The 16,186-nt window shown below is 49.9% G+C and overlaps 1 protein-coding gene and 1 long non-coding RNA gene across 2 annotated transcripts in view; one reads left to right on the plus strand and one right to left on the minus strand.

The window, feature by feature from the left end:
- The window catches only part of LOC140384554 (uncharacterized), a 98,281-nt gene that overhangs the window by 55,433 nt on the left and 26,662 nt on the right, over positions 1-16,186 (minus strand). The gene's annotated exons all lie outside the window — the stretch shown is intronic.
- The window catches only part of tesmin (testis expressed metallothionein like protein), a 48,902-nt gene that overhangs the window by 20,179 nt on the left and 12,537 nt on the right, over positions 1-16,186 (plus strand). The window contains exon 5 of the mRNA XM_072466772.1: positions 339-476. Coding sequence (XP_072322873.1) covers positions 339-476 — 138 coding nt within the window. The remainder of the gene's footprint in view (positions 1-338; positions 477-16,186) is intronic.

Here is a 16,186-nt window from a genome sequence, read left to right on the forward strand (position 1 = left end):
CTCCTACCACCACCGATTGCAGCTCTGGGGCACTGAAGGTCGTTGCCAGTAGGTGGGAATTCCTGATCTTGCGGGAATTTTCACACAGCGTGCTGTGCCATTCACTTGCAGAAGCAGCAATAGGGTGTAGGAGTGCAGAATGGTGTTAATGTTCTTGTGTGAATGCAGGACCAAGGAACACTTCACCAGAACAACTGGTACTTGGGTGAAATACAGATAGTTGGCTTGAATATATTGCAGTCTTGCATGTTTGTCATTTATATTCGTTATCAGAGAGGTGAAATAAAGATTAAGTAAATTTACCATTTCTAATGAGTAATGTCTTCCTGCTGCTTCAGGCATGTTTGGATCGGAACCCAGAAGCCTTCAGGCCTAAAATAGGAAAAGGGATACTCGGAGAAATCAAATTGCGACATAACAAAGGTTGTAACTGCAAACGTTCAGGATGTCTGAAAAATTATTGTGAATGTTACGAGGTGAGCTATCAGATGATACTGAGCGGATATGCTTTTCTCCAGCTAAACTGTTTAAAGGAACATCCTAATACTGAGAAGTGTTAACCTTAATGTAGTGGCTGGAAGGTTTGCGGCAGGGATTAAATCAGAAAATGCTGGCAATATGTACGCTAGAAAGAAAAAAGAAAATGTTTACATTTTAAACATGTAATCTTCTTGAAAATAAAGGAAAAGCAAGAACAAGATTGGGAAAATAAGTGTATGGGTGGAGGTGGTTGTTGAGGGATAGCATCCTCAGCTATATTTTTCAGAGAGAGAGTTAGTGTGTTGAATGACTTGTAAACTGCTCAACAGAAAATTATTAGAGGATATAAATATCAGTGAGATAATGAAAAGCCCAAAAGGGAGAAGCTCAAATAACTAAAATGGCAAAAGAAATCCGGGAAATTGAGATTTAGATTTATTGCCACGTGTACCGAGGTACAGTGAAAAGTATTGTTCTGCGTACAGTCCAGGCAGACCGTTCCATAGATTAAAACATAGAACATACAATAAATACATGAGGATACATAATGAAAATACAGAAACATAGACAGCGGGTGAAGTTTACGGTATATAGTGCTACAACTATAGAGAAGATGCGTAGAAAGATCAATTCAATCCATAACATCAGTTCAGTCCATAAGAGGGCCATTCAAGAGTCTGATAACAACGGGGAAGAAGCTATTTTTGAATATTTTGGTGCATGTTCTCAATCTTTTGTATCTTCTGCCCGATGGAAGATGTTGGAAGCGGGAATAATCCGGGTGGGAGGGGTCTTTGATTATGCTGCCTGCTTTCCCAAGGCAGCAGGAGGTGTAGACAGAGCCAACGGATGAGAGGAGGGTCCGCGTGATGGACTGGGCTGTGTTCATGACTCTCTGTGGTTTATTACAGTCTTGGGCCGAGCAGTTGCAATATCCGGCTGTGATGCAGCCAGATAGGATGCTTTCTATGGTACATCTATAGAAATTGGAGTCGTTGTGGACATGCCAAATCTCCTTAATTTCCCGAGGAAGTATAGGTGCTGTTGTCGTAGCGTCAACGTGGGTGAACCAGGACAGATTGTTAGTTTTGTTTACACCTAGGAATTTGAAGCTGTCCACCATCTCCACCTCGGCACTATTGATACAGACAGGGGCATGGACGGCAGTTCACTTCCTAAAAGTCTATGATCAGCTCCTTAGTTGTGCTGACATTGAAAGATATAAATAAAGGACTGCAACTGTACTGAGTTTGAAATTAAACAGAACATGCTGGCAAAATACATGGTGTCAAAGAAAAGTCACCAACCCACTGTCAGCTGTGGGGTCTGACACTCGGTCTCCACCACATAAGTCAAACCTCTTCTCCAGATACAGACTCATCCACATAAGTATCCCCTGCTTATAATAGAAAATAGAGAATATACTTACAATCTGAACTCAGTCGTACTTGTGTTCAGACCAGAGGACTAGAATGCTGACCAAACAAATGAAACATTAGACTTTGTTTAAACTGTGGATGAGACCAAATATGTAGAGACAAAGCAGGAATGGGAAGGCATATCACAAGGATTCTGGATCACACTCGCATAGGATATTGAATGTGTTCAACACATTGCTTACCCAATCAACATTTAGGATGTCTAACATAAAGCAGACTACGAAGTCTTACAACACCAGGTTAAAGTCCAACAGGTTTGTTTCGATGTCACTAGCTTTCGGAGCACTGCTCCTTCCTCGGGTGAGGAAGCAGACTGGATCACGATCAGCATATTCTGAATATTAGACTTAAGTAATTTCATGTAAAATGCTGTATCATATGGGGGCAATGCTTAAGGCTGTGACAGCGATGTTGGAGGAAGTAAAAAGATGTATGTTGCATTTCCTATAGTTGTCCAGAAAGATTAGAGCTGAAATTAGTGTGCGGGAAGAGGAAACAGTGCATCCCAGAGAAGATGGTTCCTTCAAGAAAGGAGGCAGGAGGGGGGAAGATGGTGGAATGGGAAAGTATGCTTGAGAAATGAATACTGTTGCACATGGCAGAAATGGAAGAAGAGAATCTGGTGAATGCAGAGGCTAGAGCATTGAGCATGCTATTAATGGAGCAATGGCCCTCTAATATGGGAAGAGGTTGGAGGCCGCAGTGTAGAGGAGATGGGCTAGGACGGCACAGTGTACCATCTGATATTGTATGGGAAACCTGAAAGTAATTTCCACACATCTGTCTGGCACCTCATTATTACTTTCCAGTTGGGTTTGACATGAATTGTGTGGGCAGCAGTCATGATAAGGGCCTGAACAACCTATTCTCAGTTACACTGTTTATAGTGAAAATTGGAGGATTCGTGTGGAAGGGAGATTAATGAGTTGCCAATTTAGAAGCATGCTGGGAAATACTTGACAATAATTCAAGCATGCTTTTGAGCGATTTCCGGTGGCGGCAATGAGTGAGTGAGCCGCACATTTGGGGGCTCTCACTCCGGCGGGATTTGAGGACCTGGTTCCCCGGTTTTGCGGGGCTGTGGAGCGCTGAAAGGACGGCCACAGGGGGCTAAGGAGCGAGCAGAGCTGCATGGAACTGCGGGAGAGCAGAAAGCAGCGCAAACAGGAGAGGAAGGGACAAAGGCAAGGTGCAGGGGAAGCTGACACGGGAGCAAAGATGGCGGACCTGCGGACCTCGGACCCAGCGATCCAGCAAGCGCTGGAAAACATGCTGCAGGTGATAAAGAGCAGTTTTGAGTCGTTGAAGCGGGATAACTTGGACCCACTTCAGAAGGCAGTGGATCAGCTGAACCAGAGACTGAATGCCCAGGACGAAAACGTTAAGGAGCTGGGGGAGGCGGTGGAGGAGCAGGCGGACGCGCAGACGATTGCTGCGCTAGAAGTCGACGGGTTGAAGGAGAGACAGAGAAGACTGCTGGACAGAGTAGAGGAGCTGGAAAATAGAGCCCGTAGACAAAACCTGAGGATCATTGGCCTCCCGGAGGGGGCGGAGGGAGCTGATGCTACAGCATTCGTGGCGGACCTGTTGATGCAGCTGATGGGGGCTGAAGCCTGTCCACAACCGTCGGAGCTGGAGGGGGCACACAGAGTACAGGCGAGACAGGTGCGCCCGGGGGGCCCCCGTCCGATGGTGATTAGGTTCCACAGGTTTGTGGAGAAGGAGCTAAGAACAGCACGTGGAATAACAGTGTCCTTCGCATTTACCAGGACCTAAGCCAGGAGGTGGCCAGGCGGCGAGCAGCCTTTAAACAAGTTAAGGAAATGTTGTTCAAAAAGCACGTGAAGATCCCACGTGGGGATAGGGTGGAGGTGTTGACCTTGGGTACGGTGCTCTTTCCAAGAGCCGGTGCAGACTCGATGGGCCGAATGGCCTCCTTCTGCACTGTAAATTCTATGATAATCTATGAAGTTTGGTCTGCTCTTCCCGGACCATCTTTGGGTTACGCATCAGGGCCAACACCACTACTTCTCCGAGCCCGAAGATGCGATGGACTTTGTGAGGGATCAGGGGCTGGTCTCGAAAAAAGGACCCACGGACGCAAGCTAGGGTCCGAGAATTACTGGTTGCAGGGACGCCTACTGTGCCTGGATTGCAGGTCGACTGTTTACTGCTTTAAAGGTGCCTTGTGGTGTATTTTTTGTGGGCAGTTTTTGCCTGTGGGGGATGTGGGGGGAGGGTATCTCGAATGGTCTTTTTCCTTTTTTCTGTTGTTTTTTTTTCTCTCCCTTTTTTGTTTCTTCTGTTGTGGTGGGTACCTTTTGTTGGGCTCTCTGAGTGAGCTGGAGCCGGTATGGTAACAAAAGGGTGGCCGGTCAGCAATGGGGCTTAAAGATGGTGGTTGGGGGATTTTATTGCATTTATGTCTATGGTATTTATGTTTGTTTCGGATGGGGGATGTACGGCTACTGGGTTATTGCGGTGTTATATACATATATTTTTTTGGTGCTCAGAAAGGGTGCTCAGAAGTTAACACTTTTCTGTGTACTGTGCTGGAACTGTTTTTAAAAAAAAAAAATAAAAAAAAATTGTACCTGGGAGCAGCCTCGCGTTGCTGTTTGATGTTTACATCTTGTTTGATCATTCCCATCTTAGTGAGGCTGCTCCAGTGGGTCGGAGTGGGGGATGGTGTGCTGGGGAGTAGGGAGATGAGGTCGGGGAAACAATGGAAGTGAGACAAGGGGGCTCCGGAGCGATGAATCGCCGGGCTAGCAGATTGGCTAGTCAAGGGAGTCAGGTGGGGGGGGTAGAATACAGCCAGTGAATGGCAGGGGTGGGGTTATCGGGGAATGTTGCCGGGGGGGGGGGGGGGGGGGGGGGTTATTTTGCTGACGTGGGGGGATCTGAAGTAGGTAATGGAAAGGAGGTCGGGGGTGGAGGCAGCCAAGCGGTGAGCCAGGAATGGCACGGCGCATGGGCCAGGGGGCGGGCCCAAGGAAGGTTATGGCTGACTGGCGGGGGCGGGGGGGTTCTACCCCCCAACCAGGCTGATCACCTGGAATGCCAGGGGACTAAATGGGCCAATTAAAAGGGCACGTGTGTTCGCGCATTTGCGGGCTCTAAAGGCGGACGTAATTATGTTGCAGGAGACACATCTGAAAGTGTCTGACCAGACTAGGCTAAGGAAGGGCTAGATCAGCCAGATCTTCCACTCGGACTTGGATTCTAAGTCCAGGAGGGTAGCAATTATGGACAATAACGGGTTCAATTTGAGGCGGAGGGAGTAGTCGCAGACGGCGGGGGCAGATTCCTCATGGTCAGGGGCAAGCTGGAGGGGAGAAGAGTGGTGCTGGTAAACATATATGCGCCAAACTGGGACGACATTGACTTTATCAAAAGAGTGCTGGGGAAGATCCCGGACCTCGACTCACGTAAGTTGATAATGAGGGTGACTTTAATACGGTCCTTGACCCGGGGCTGGACCGGTCATGTCCCAGAACGGGCAGGCTCCCAGCAATGGCTAGGGAGATGAAAGGGTTCATGGAGCAAATGGGGGCTGTGAACCCATGGAGAGCCAGACAGCCGACGGGAAGGGGCTATTCTTTTTATTCGCATGTTCACAAAGTATATTCTAGGATTGATATTTTTATCGTGAGCAGGGACTGTGTAGGGGAGGTAAAGAATACGGAATACTCGGCAGTCACTATCTCGGACCATGCCCCGCACTGGGTGGACCTGCAGGTCGGGGGGGGGGGGGGGGGGCGAATTACCAACGCCCGCAATGGAGGTTAGACGTAGGACTGTTGTCGGAGGAGGGGATTTGTGAGAGACTTCGGAAGTGTATGCAAAATTACTTGCAGGTGAACGATACAGGGGAGGTTTCAGCAGCGACCCTGTGAAAGGCGCTGAAGGCAGTAGTGAGGGGGGAGCTTATCTCAATTCGGGCTCACAGTGTTAGACGTTTTAGTTGCTGTGAAATGAAGAGTCTAAAGTTCTTGTTCCTTTTCACCAAACACCATTTATTTCACTTGCAAAGCCTCTGCACAAAACTCTTAACAACACACCACCTGACAGAGGCCACCTGAAGCCCCTTTACATATCAGTGTCAATTAATGGATACTTAACATAAATGAGACAACTAATTGCAATGTCTCTTAACCCATTACTTAACACACAGGGTCAGGGTGGACAGAGCAGAAATGGACAGATTGGTTAGGGAAATTCACCGGATAGACTAGGAGCATACGGGGTCCCCGGGGGAGGACCTACTTAGGGAGAGACGGAGATTGCACGTGGAACTGGGGGTGCTATCCACGAGTAGGGCCATGGAACAACTTAGGAAGGCGAGGGGAGTGGTGTATGAGCATGGGGAGAAAGCCAGTAGATTGCTAGCGCAGCAACTCAGGAAGAGGGAGGCGGCCAGGGAAATAAGTAGAGTGGTTGATGGGGAGGGGAGCAGTGTGGAGGACCCGGCAGGTATTTCGGGACTTCTATAGTAAGTTGTACACTTCGGAAGAGCCGGAGGAGATGGAAAGGTTCCTGGATGGACTAACCTTCCCAAAGTAGGCAGGGGACGAGTGGACGGGCTGGGGGCCCCAATTCGAGTGGAGGAGGTATTGGGGGGCCTAAAGGCCATGCAGTCGGGGAAAGCCCCGGGACCGGATGGATACTTTGGGGAAAGTAGTAGCATGGATAGAGGATTGCTTAATTAATAGAAAGCAAAGAGTGGGGATTAATGGGTGTTTCTCTGGTTGGCAATCAGTAGTTAGTGGTGTCCCTCAGGGATCAGTGTTGGGCCCACAACTGTTAACAATTTACATTGATGATTTGGAGTTGGGGACCAAGGGCAATGTGTCCAAGTTTGCAGACGACACTAAGATAAGTGGTAAAGCAAAAAGTGCAGCGGATACTGGAAGTCTGCAGAGGGATTTGGATAGGCTAAGTGAATGGGCTAGGGTCTGGCAGATGGAATACAATGTTGACAAATGTGAGGTTATCCATTTGGTAAGAATAACAGCAAAAGGGATTATTATTTAAATGATAAAATATTAAAACATGCTGCTGTGCAGAGAGACCTGGGTGTGCTAGTGCATGAGTCGCAAAATGTTGGTTTACAGGTGCAACAGGTGATTAAGAAGGCAAATGGAATTTTGTCCTTCATTGCTAGAGGGATGGAGTTTAAGACTAGGGAGGTTATGCTGCAATTGTATAAGGTGTTAGTGAGGCCACACCTGGAGTATTGTGTTCAGTTTTGGTCTCCTTACTTGAGAAAGGACGTACTGGCACTGGAGGGTGTGCAGAGGAGATTCACTAGGTTAATCCCAGAGCTGAAGGGGTTGGATTACGAGGAGAGGTTGAGTAGACTGGGACTGTACTCGTTGGAATTTAGAAGGCTGAGGGGGGATCTTATAGAAACATATAAGATTATGAAGGGAATAAATAGGATAGATGCGGGCAGGGTGTTTCCACTGGCGGGTGAAAGCAGAATTAGGGGGCATAGCCTCAAAATAAGGGCAAGTAGATTTAGGACTGAGTTTAGGAGGAACTTCTTCACCCAAAGGGTTGTGAATCTATGGAATTCCTTGCCCAGTGAAGCAGTAGAGGCTCCTTCATTAAATGTTTTTAAGATAAAGATAGATAGTTTTTTGAAGAATAAAGGGATTAAGGGTTATGGTGTTCGGGCCGGAAAGTGGAGCTGAGTCCACAAAAGATCAGCCATGATCTCATTGAATGGTGGAGCAGGCTCGAGGGGCCAGATGGCCTACCCCTGCTCCTAGTTCTTATGTCCTTATGTTCTTCTGATACCCAGTAGAGTTTTACAAGAAGCTCTCGGAGATAGTGGGACCGGTCCTGACAAGGGTTTTAATGAGGCAAGAAACAGCGGGAGCCTGCCACGGATGATGTCGCAAGCCACCATCTCGCTGTTACTGAAGCGGGACAAGGACCCGGAATCCTGCGGGTCATACAGACCAATCTCCCTGATCAATCTGGATGCCAAGCTCCTGGCCAAGGTCCTGGCGATTAGAATTGAGGACTGCGTACTGGAGGTGACTGGGGACGATGAGACAGGGTTTGTGAAAGGCAGGCAGCTGACAGCTAACTTGAGAAGATTGCTTAATGTGATCATGATGCCCCCGACGGGCAAAGAGGTGGAGGTAGTGGTGGCAATGGACGCTGAGAAGGCCTTCGACCGGGTGGAGTGGGGCTATTAGTGGGAGGTGCTTGGACGGTTTGGGTTCGGGAAGGGACTGGTTAATTGGGTCAGACTATTGTACCAGGCCCCAAAAGCTAGCGTTAGGACGAACAGGATAATGTCAGATTATTTCAGACTACACCGCGGGACCAGACAGGGGTGCCCACTCTCCCTGTTGCTGTTCGCGCTGGCCATAGAGCCGTTGGTGATGGCGTTGAGAGCTGCAAAGGGGTGGAAGGGAATGACTGGGTGGGGGGGGGGGGGGGGGGGGGGGGGTGGGGGGGGGGGTGGGGGGGGGGGGGAACATAGGGTCTCTCTCTATGCGGACGACCTGCTCCTGTACATGCCGGACCCACTGGCCGGGATGGAAAATATACTGGAAACATTGAGGAAGTTCGGCCGGTTTTCAGGGTACAAATTAAATATGGCCAAGAGTGAGATGTTTGTGGTGCAGGCAAGGGGCCAGGAGAATAGACTGAAGGAGCTGCCATTTAAGCTGGTGGAGGAAGGTTTACGGTACTTGGGGATGCAGGTGGCACGAGATTGGGGCAGGTTACATAAGTTAAATTTGACTAGGGTGGTGGAACAAATGAAGAGGGAGTTTCGGAGATGAGATGCACTCCCGCTGTCACTGGCGGGGAGGGTGCAGACTGTAAAGATGACAATCCTCCCTAGATTTCTGTTCATCTTCCAGTGTCTCCCGCTCTTTATCCCACGGTCCTTCTTCAAAAGGACTGGCAAAATCATCATGAGCTTTGTCTGGGCGGGAAAATCCCCGCGGGTGAAGAAGGCGATGCTTGAAAGGAGCCGCAGCGAGGGGGGACTGGCATTGCCGAGACTGATCAACTACTACTGGGTGGCTAATATAGCCATGATAAGGAAGTGGATGGTGGGTACGGGGTCTATCTGGGAGCGAGTGGAGGCGGCTTCGTGCAGGGCCTCCAGTTTGGCAGCCCTGGTCACGGCTCCCCTACCGCTGTCACCGGCCGGGTACTCCACCAGCCCGGTAGTGGGGCCAGTGGAGGAGGCATGTAGGGGGGGTGGGTGCGTCTGTCTGGGCTCCAATATGTGATAACCATCGATTCGCCCCCGGGAACATGGATGGAGGGTTTCGAACATGGCGGCGGGCGGAGGTGGGGCGGGTGGGCGATATGTTCCTGGAGGGGAGCTTTGCGAGTTTGAGGGGCTTGGAGGAGAAATTTGGGCTGGTAAGGGGAAATTACTTTAGGTAGTTACAGATGCGGGACTTTGTACGCAGACTGGTCCCATCCTTCCCACGCCTCCCGCCAATAGGGATCCAGGACAGAATAGTCTCTAGAGGAGAAGGAGGAGAGGGTAGAGTCTCGGATATCTACAAGGTGCTCATGAAGGGGGAAGAGTCCCAGACGGAGGAACTGAAACTCAAATGGGAGGATGAGTTTGGCGGGGAGATGGAGGACAGGCTGTAGGCAGAAGCTCTGAGTAGGGTAAACTCAACCGCAATATGAGCCAGGCTCGGCCTGATTCAATTTAGGGTCATTCACCGGGCCCACATGACGGTAGCTCGGATGAACAAATTCTTTGGGGTAGAGGACAAGTGCGCTAGATGCGCGGGAGGGCCAGCGAACCATGTTCACATGTTTTGGGCATGTCCTAAGCTTAGGGGGTACTGGGAGGGATTTGTGGGGGTCATGTCCCGGGTGCTGAAAACAAGGGTGGTGATGAGTCCAGGGGTGGCAATGTTCGGGGTTTCGGAAGACCCGGGAGTCCAGGGGGAGAAAGAGGCAGATGTTCTGGCCTTTGCTTCCCTAACAGCCCGGCGGCGAATACTGCTGGCATGGAGGGACTCAAAACCCCCGAAGACCGAACTGTGGCTTTCGGACATGTCAAGTTTTCTGGGTATGGAAAAAATTAAGTTCGCCTTGAGGGGATCTGTACTGGGGTTCGCCCGAAGGTGGCAACCATTCATAGACTTCTTCGCGGGAGAGTGAACATCAGCAGGGGGAGGGGGGAGGAAGAGGAGGGGGAGGGGGGAGATTAGAGTAGAGTAGGAGGGATAAATATGCGGGTAATGTCTAGGGGAGAGGAGCGGGCATGTGCAGTATGGTTTGATTGAAGTATTGGTATTATATTGATGTTTGCACATTTCTGTTATCTGTAACTGTTTACAATGCCAAAAAATACCTCAATAAAATTGTTTGTTTAAAAAAAAAAGCCTGCTTTTGGACTAAAATAAGTCGGTCAGGTAACATAAACAAAATACTGCTTAATATTCTGCTCTCAGCCTCATTATGAAAACACATTGTCCTCCGAAAGAAAACGAAGCCAAGGGCAAGAACATACGTGCTACGTATTTCATCGTATGTACTTTCCAAGGTCTATTTAATATAAACATGCCTGTTTACTTCAGATTATAAAAACATGCTGTCTTCAATCGAATAGAGCGCAGTGCACTAGCCTTTGCAGCTGGAACACTATCTCCGCAAATATATTTGTGTAAATAAATTTCCTAAAATCGAACCTCGAGGAATTTGTCTTTATTATTTCCACGACAATTCGGAAACTGGAAATAAGACATTCAGGCCAATGAAAAGCAGCAACCCACTTTACCATGGCTGTGAAGAGCTTCAAAGACATGCTCTTTCCCAATAATGGGTTGAATAAACCTGCTGCTGCCATTGTGGGCGGCATGGTAGCATAGTGGTTATCACTGTTGCTTCACAGCTCCAGGGTCCCAGGTTCAATTCCCGGCTTCGGTCACTGTCTGCGTGGAGTCTGCATGTTCTCTCCGTGTCTGCGTGGGTTTCCTTCGGGTGCTCCGGTTTCCTCCCACAGTCCAAAGATGTGCAGGTTAGGTGGATTGGCCATGCTAAATTGCCCTTAGTGCCAAAAAGGTTAGGTGAGGTTGCTGGGTTATGAGAATAGGGTGGAGGTGTGGGCTTATGTAGGGTGCTCTTTCCAAGGGCCGGTGCAGATACGATGGGCCGAATGGCCGCCTTCTGCACTGTAAATTCTATGATTCTAAATGAGGCATGGCTAGAGATGGCCCAGGAAGTCAGAAAAGCTCCTGGATTCAGTGTAGGAATTGTTTTGCTGCAAACTAGGTACGATGTGTACATTTGTGCAATCATCTATATTTTGCTGTGCATGTCAGCACCCCCAATGCCCACACTATCCCAATCACACTTGCTCTGTAAAACCTATCCATCATACCACACACCCACATATCTGCAAGCATCGTCATCCTCCACTATCTGTGCCCATCCTCACATCCCCATCAATCCATCATCCTCATCGATCGATCCTGCCAGATTTCCTCATAGGTCCTTCTATCCACCCTCCTCCACTTCCCCTCACATCCCCATCTAACCATCATCCTCCATTTCCTCACATCCCCATCCATCCAAATCCCCACTTCCTCACATCCCCATCTATCCATACTCACCCACTTCTTCACATCCGCATCTATCCATCCTCGTCCACTTCCTAAAATCCTCATCTGTCCATCCCCCCACTTCCTCACATTCACCATCTATCCATCATCCTCCATTTCCTCATATTTCCTTCCATCCAACCCCCCACTTCCTCACATCCCCATCTATCCATCCTCCCCACTTCCTCAAATCCCCATCTATCCATCCTCCCCACAACTGCATCCATCCTCACCACTTCCTCATATTCTCATCTATCCATCCTCCCCACTTCCTCGCATCCCCATCTATCCATCCTCCCCACTTCCTCACATCCCCATCTATCCATCCTCCCCACTTCCTTACAACCCCATCTATCCATCCTTCCCACAACCCCAATCCATCCTCCCCACTTCCTCACATTCTCATCTATCCATCCTCCCCACTTCCTCACATCCCCATCTATTCACCCTCCTCACTTCCTTACAACCCCATCTATCCATCCTTCCCACAACCCCAATCCATCCTCCCCACTTCCTCACATTCTCATCTATCCATCCTCCCCACTTCCTCACATCCCCATCTATTCACCCTTCTCACTTCCTCACATCCCATCTATCCATCCTCCCCACAACCGCATCCATCCTCCCCACATCCTCACATCCTCATCTATCCATGCTTCCAACTTCCTTGCATCCCCATCTATGCATCCTCCCCACTTCCTCGCATCCCCATCTATCCATCCTCCCCACTTCCTCACATCCCCATCTAACCATCCTCCCCACTTCCTCACATCCCCATCTATCCATCCTCCCCACAACCGCATCCATCCTCCCCACTTCCTCACATTCTCATCTATCCATCCTCCCCATTTCCTCACATCCTCATCTATCCATGCTTCCAACTTCCTCGCATCCCCATCTATCCATCCTCCCCACTTCCTCAAATCCCCATCTATCCATCCTCCCCACAACTGCATCCATCCTCACCACTTCCTCACATTCTCATCTATCCATCCTCCCCATTTCCTCACATCCTCATCTATCCATGCTGCCAACTTCCTCGCATCCCCATCTATCCATCCTCCCCACTTCCTCGCATCCCCATCTATCCATCCTCCCCACTTCCTCACATCCCCATCTATTCACCCTCCTCACTTCCTTACAACCCCATCTATCCATCCTTCCCACAACCCCAATCCATCCTCCCCACTTCCTCACATTCTCATCTATCCATCCTCCCCACTTCCTCACATCCCCATCTATTCACCCTCCTCACTTCTTCACATCCCATCTATCCATCCTCCCCACAACCGCATCCATCCTCCCCACATCCTCACATCCTCATCTATCTATGCTTCCAACTTCCTCGCATCCCCATCTATGCATCCTCCCCACTTCCTCACATCCCCATCTATCTATCCTCCCCACTTCCTCACATCCCCATCTAACCATCCTCCCCACTTCCTCACATCCCCATCTATCCATCCTCCCCACAACCGCATCCATCCTCCCCACTTCCTCACATTCTCATCTATCCATCCTCCCCATTTCCTCACATCCTCATCTATCCATCCTCCCCACTTCCTTACATCCCCATCTATCCATCCTCCCCAAAACCCCAATCCATCCTCCCCACTTCCTCACATTCTCATCTATCCATCCTCCCCACTTCCTCACATCCCCATCTGTCCATCCTCCTCATTTCCTCACATCCCCAATCCATCCACCCCACCTCATCACTTCCCCATCCATCCATCCACCCCACTTCCTCACAAACCCATCTATTCACCCTCCCCATTTCATCACATCCCCATCTATCCATCCTCCCGACTTCCTCACATCCCCATCCATCCATCCTCCCCACTTCCTCACATCCCCAATCTGTCCTCCCACTTCCTCACATCCCCATCTATCCATCCTCCCCACTTTCTCACATCCCCATCTATCCATCCTCCCCACTTCCTCACATACCCATCTATCCATCCTCCTCACTTCCTCACATCCCTATCTATCCATCCTCCCCACTTCCTCACATCCCTATCTATCCATTCTCTCCACTTTCTCACATACGCATCTATCCATCCTCACATTCTCATCTATCCACTTTCCCCACTTCCTCACATCCCCATCTATTCATCCTCTCCACTTCCTAGATTCTCCATCTATACCCCCCACTTCCTCACATCCCCATCTAACCATCCCCCTCACTTCCTCACATCCCCATCTATCCATGATCTCCACTTCCTCATAGCCCTTCCTCCCCACTTCCTCACATCCCCATTTATCCTTCCTCCCCACTTCCTCACATCCCCACCTATACAACCTCCCACTTCCTCATACCCATCAACCATCTTCCCGACTTCCTCACATCCCCATCAATTCACCCTCCCACTTACTCACATGCCCATTGATCTATCCTCCCCACTTCCTCACATCCTCATCTATCCATCCTCCCCACTTCCTCATCTATCCATCCTCCCCACTTCCTCACATCCCCATTTTTCCATCCTCCCCACTTCCTCACAACCCCAATCCATCCTCCCCACTTCCTCACATTCTCATCTATCCATCCTCCCCACTTCCTCACATCCCCATCTATTCACCCTTCTCACTTCCTCACATCCCATCTATCCATCCTCCCCACAACCGCATCCATCCTCCCCACATCCTCACATCCTCATCTATCCATGCTTCCAACTTCCTCGCATCCCCATCTATGCAACCTCCCCACTTCCTCGCATCCCCATCTATCCATCCTCCCCACTTCCTCACATCCCCATCTAACCATCCTCCCCACTTCCTCACATCCCCATCTATCCATCCTCCCCACAACCGCATCCATCCTCCCCACTTCCTCACATTCTCATCTATCCATCCTCCCCATTTCCTCACATCCTCATCTATCCATGCTTCCAACTTCCTCGCATCCCCATCTATCCATCCTCCCCACTTCCTCAAATCCCCATCTATCCATCCTCCCCACAACTGCATCCATCCTCACCACTTCCTCACATTCTCATCTATCCATCCTCCCCATTTCCTCACATCCTCATCTATCCATGCTGCCAACTTCCTCGCATCCCCATCTATCCATCCTCCCCACTTCCTCGCATCCCCATCTATCCATCCTCCCCACTTCCTCACATCCCCATCTATTCACCCTCCTCACTTCCTTACAACCCCATCTATCCATCCTTCCCACAACCCCAATCCATCCTCCCCACTTCCTCACATTCTCATCTATCCATCCTCCCCACTTCCTCACATCCCCATCTATTCACCCTCCTCACTTCCTCACATCCCATCTATCCATCCTCCCCACAACCGCATCCATCCTCCCCACATTCTCACATCCTCATCTATCCATGCTTCCAACTTCCTCGCATCCCCATCTATGCATCCTCCCCACTTCCTCACATCCCCATCTATCTATCCTCCCCACTTCCTCACATCCCCATCTAACCATCCTCCCCACTTCCTCACATCCCCATCTATCCATCCTCCCCACAACTGCATCCATCCTCCCCACTTCCTCACATTCTCATCTATCCATCCTCCCCATTTCCTCACATCCTCATCTATCCATCCTCCCCACTTCCTTACATCCCCATCTATCCATCCTCCCCACAACCCCAATCCATCCTCCCCACTTCCTCACATTCTCATCTATCCATCCTCCCCACTTCCTCACATCCCCATCTGTCCATCCTCCTCATTTCCTCACATCCCCAATCCATCCACCCCACCTCCTCACTTCCCCATCCATCCATCCACCCCACTTCCTCACAAACCCATCTATTCACCCTCCCCATTTCATCACATCCCCATCTATCCATCCTCCCGACTTCCTCACATCCCCATCCATCCATCCTCCCCACTTCCTCACATCCCCAATCTGTCCTCCCACTTCCTCACATCCCCATCCATCCATTCTCCCCACTTCCTCACATCCCTATCTATCCATCCTCCCCACTTTCTCACATCCCCATCTATCCATCCTCCCCACTTCCTCACATACCCATCTATCCATCCTCCTCACTTCCTCACATCCCTATCTATCCATCCTCCCCACTTCCTCACATCCCTATCTATCCATTCTCTCCACTTTCTCACATACGCATCTATCCATCCTCACATTCTCATCTATCCACTTTCCCCACTTCCTCACATCCCCATCTATTCATCCTCTCCACTTCCTAGATTCTCCATCTATACCCCCCACTTCCTCACATCCCCATCTATCCATCCCCCTCACTTCCTCACATCCCCATCTATCCATGATCTCCACTTCCTCATAGCCCTTCCTCCCCACTTCCTCACATCCCCATTTATCCTTCCTCCCCACTTCCTCACATCCCCACCTATACAACCTCCCACTTCCTCATACCCATCAACCATCTTCCCGACTTCCTCACATCCCCATCAATTCACCCTCCCACTTACTCACATGCCCATTGATCTATCCTCCCCACTTCCTCACATCCTCATCTATCCATCCTCCCCACTTCCTCATCTATCCATCCTCCCCACTTCCTCACATCCCCATTTTTCCATCCTCCCCACTTCCTCACAACCCCAATCCATCCTCCCCACTTCCTCACATCCCCATCTACCCACCCTCCCAACTTCCTCACATTCCCATTGATCTATCCTCCCCACTCCCTCACATCCCCATCTATCCAA

The sequence above is a fragment of the Scyliorhinus torazame genome, chromosome 10, assembly GCF_047496885.1.
Source record: "Scyliorhinus torazame isolate Kashiwa2021f chromosome 10, sScyTor2.1, whole genome shotgun sequence".
In the NCBI taxonomy this organism is placed as follows: domain Eukaryota; kingdom Metazoa; phylum Chordata; class Chondrichthyes; order Carcharhiniformes; family Scyliorhinidae; genus Scyliorhinus; species Scyliorhinus torazame.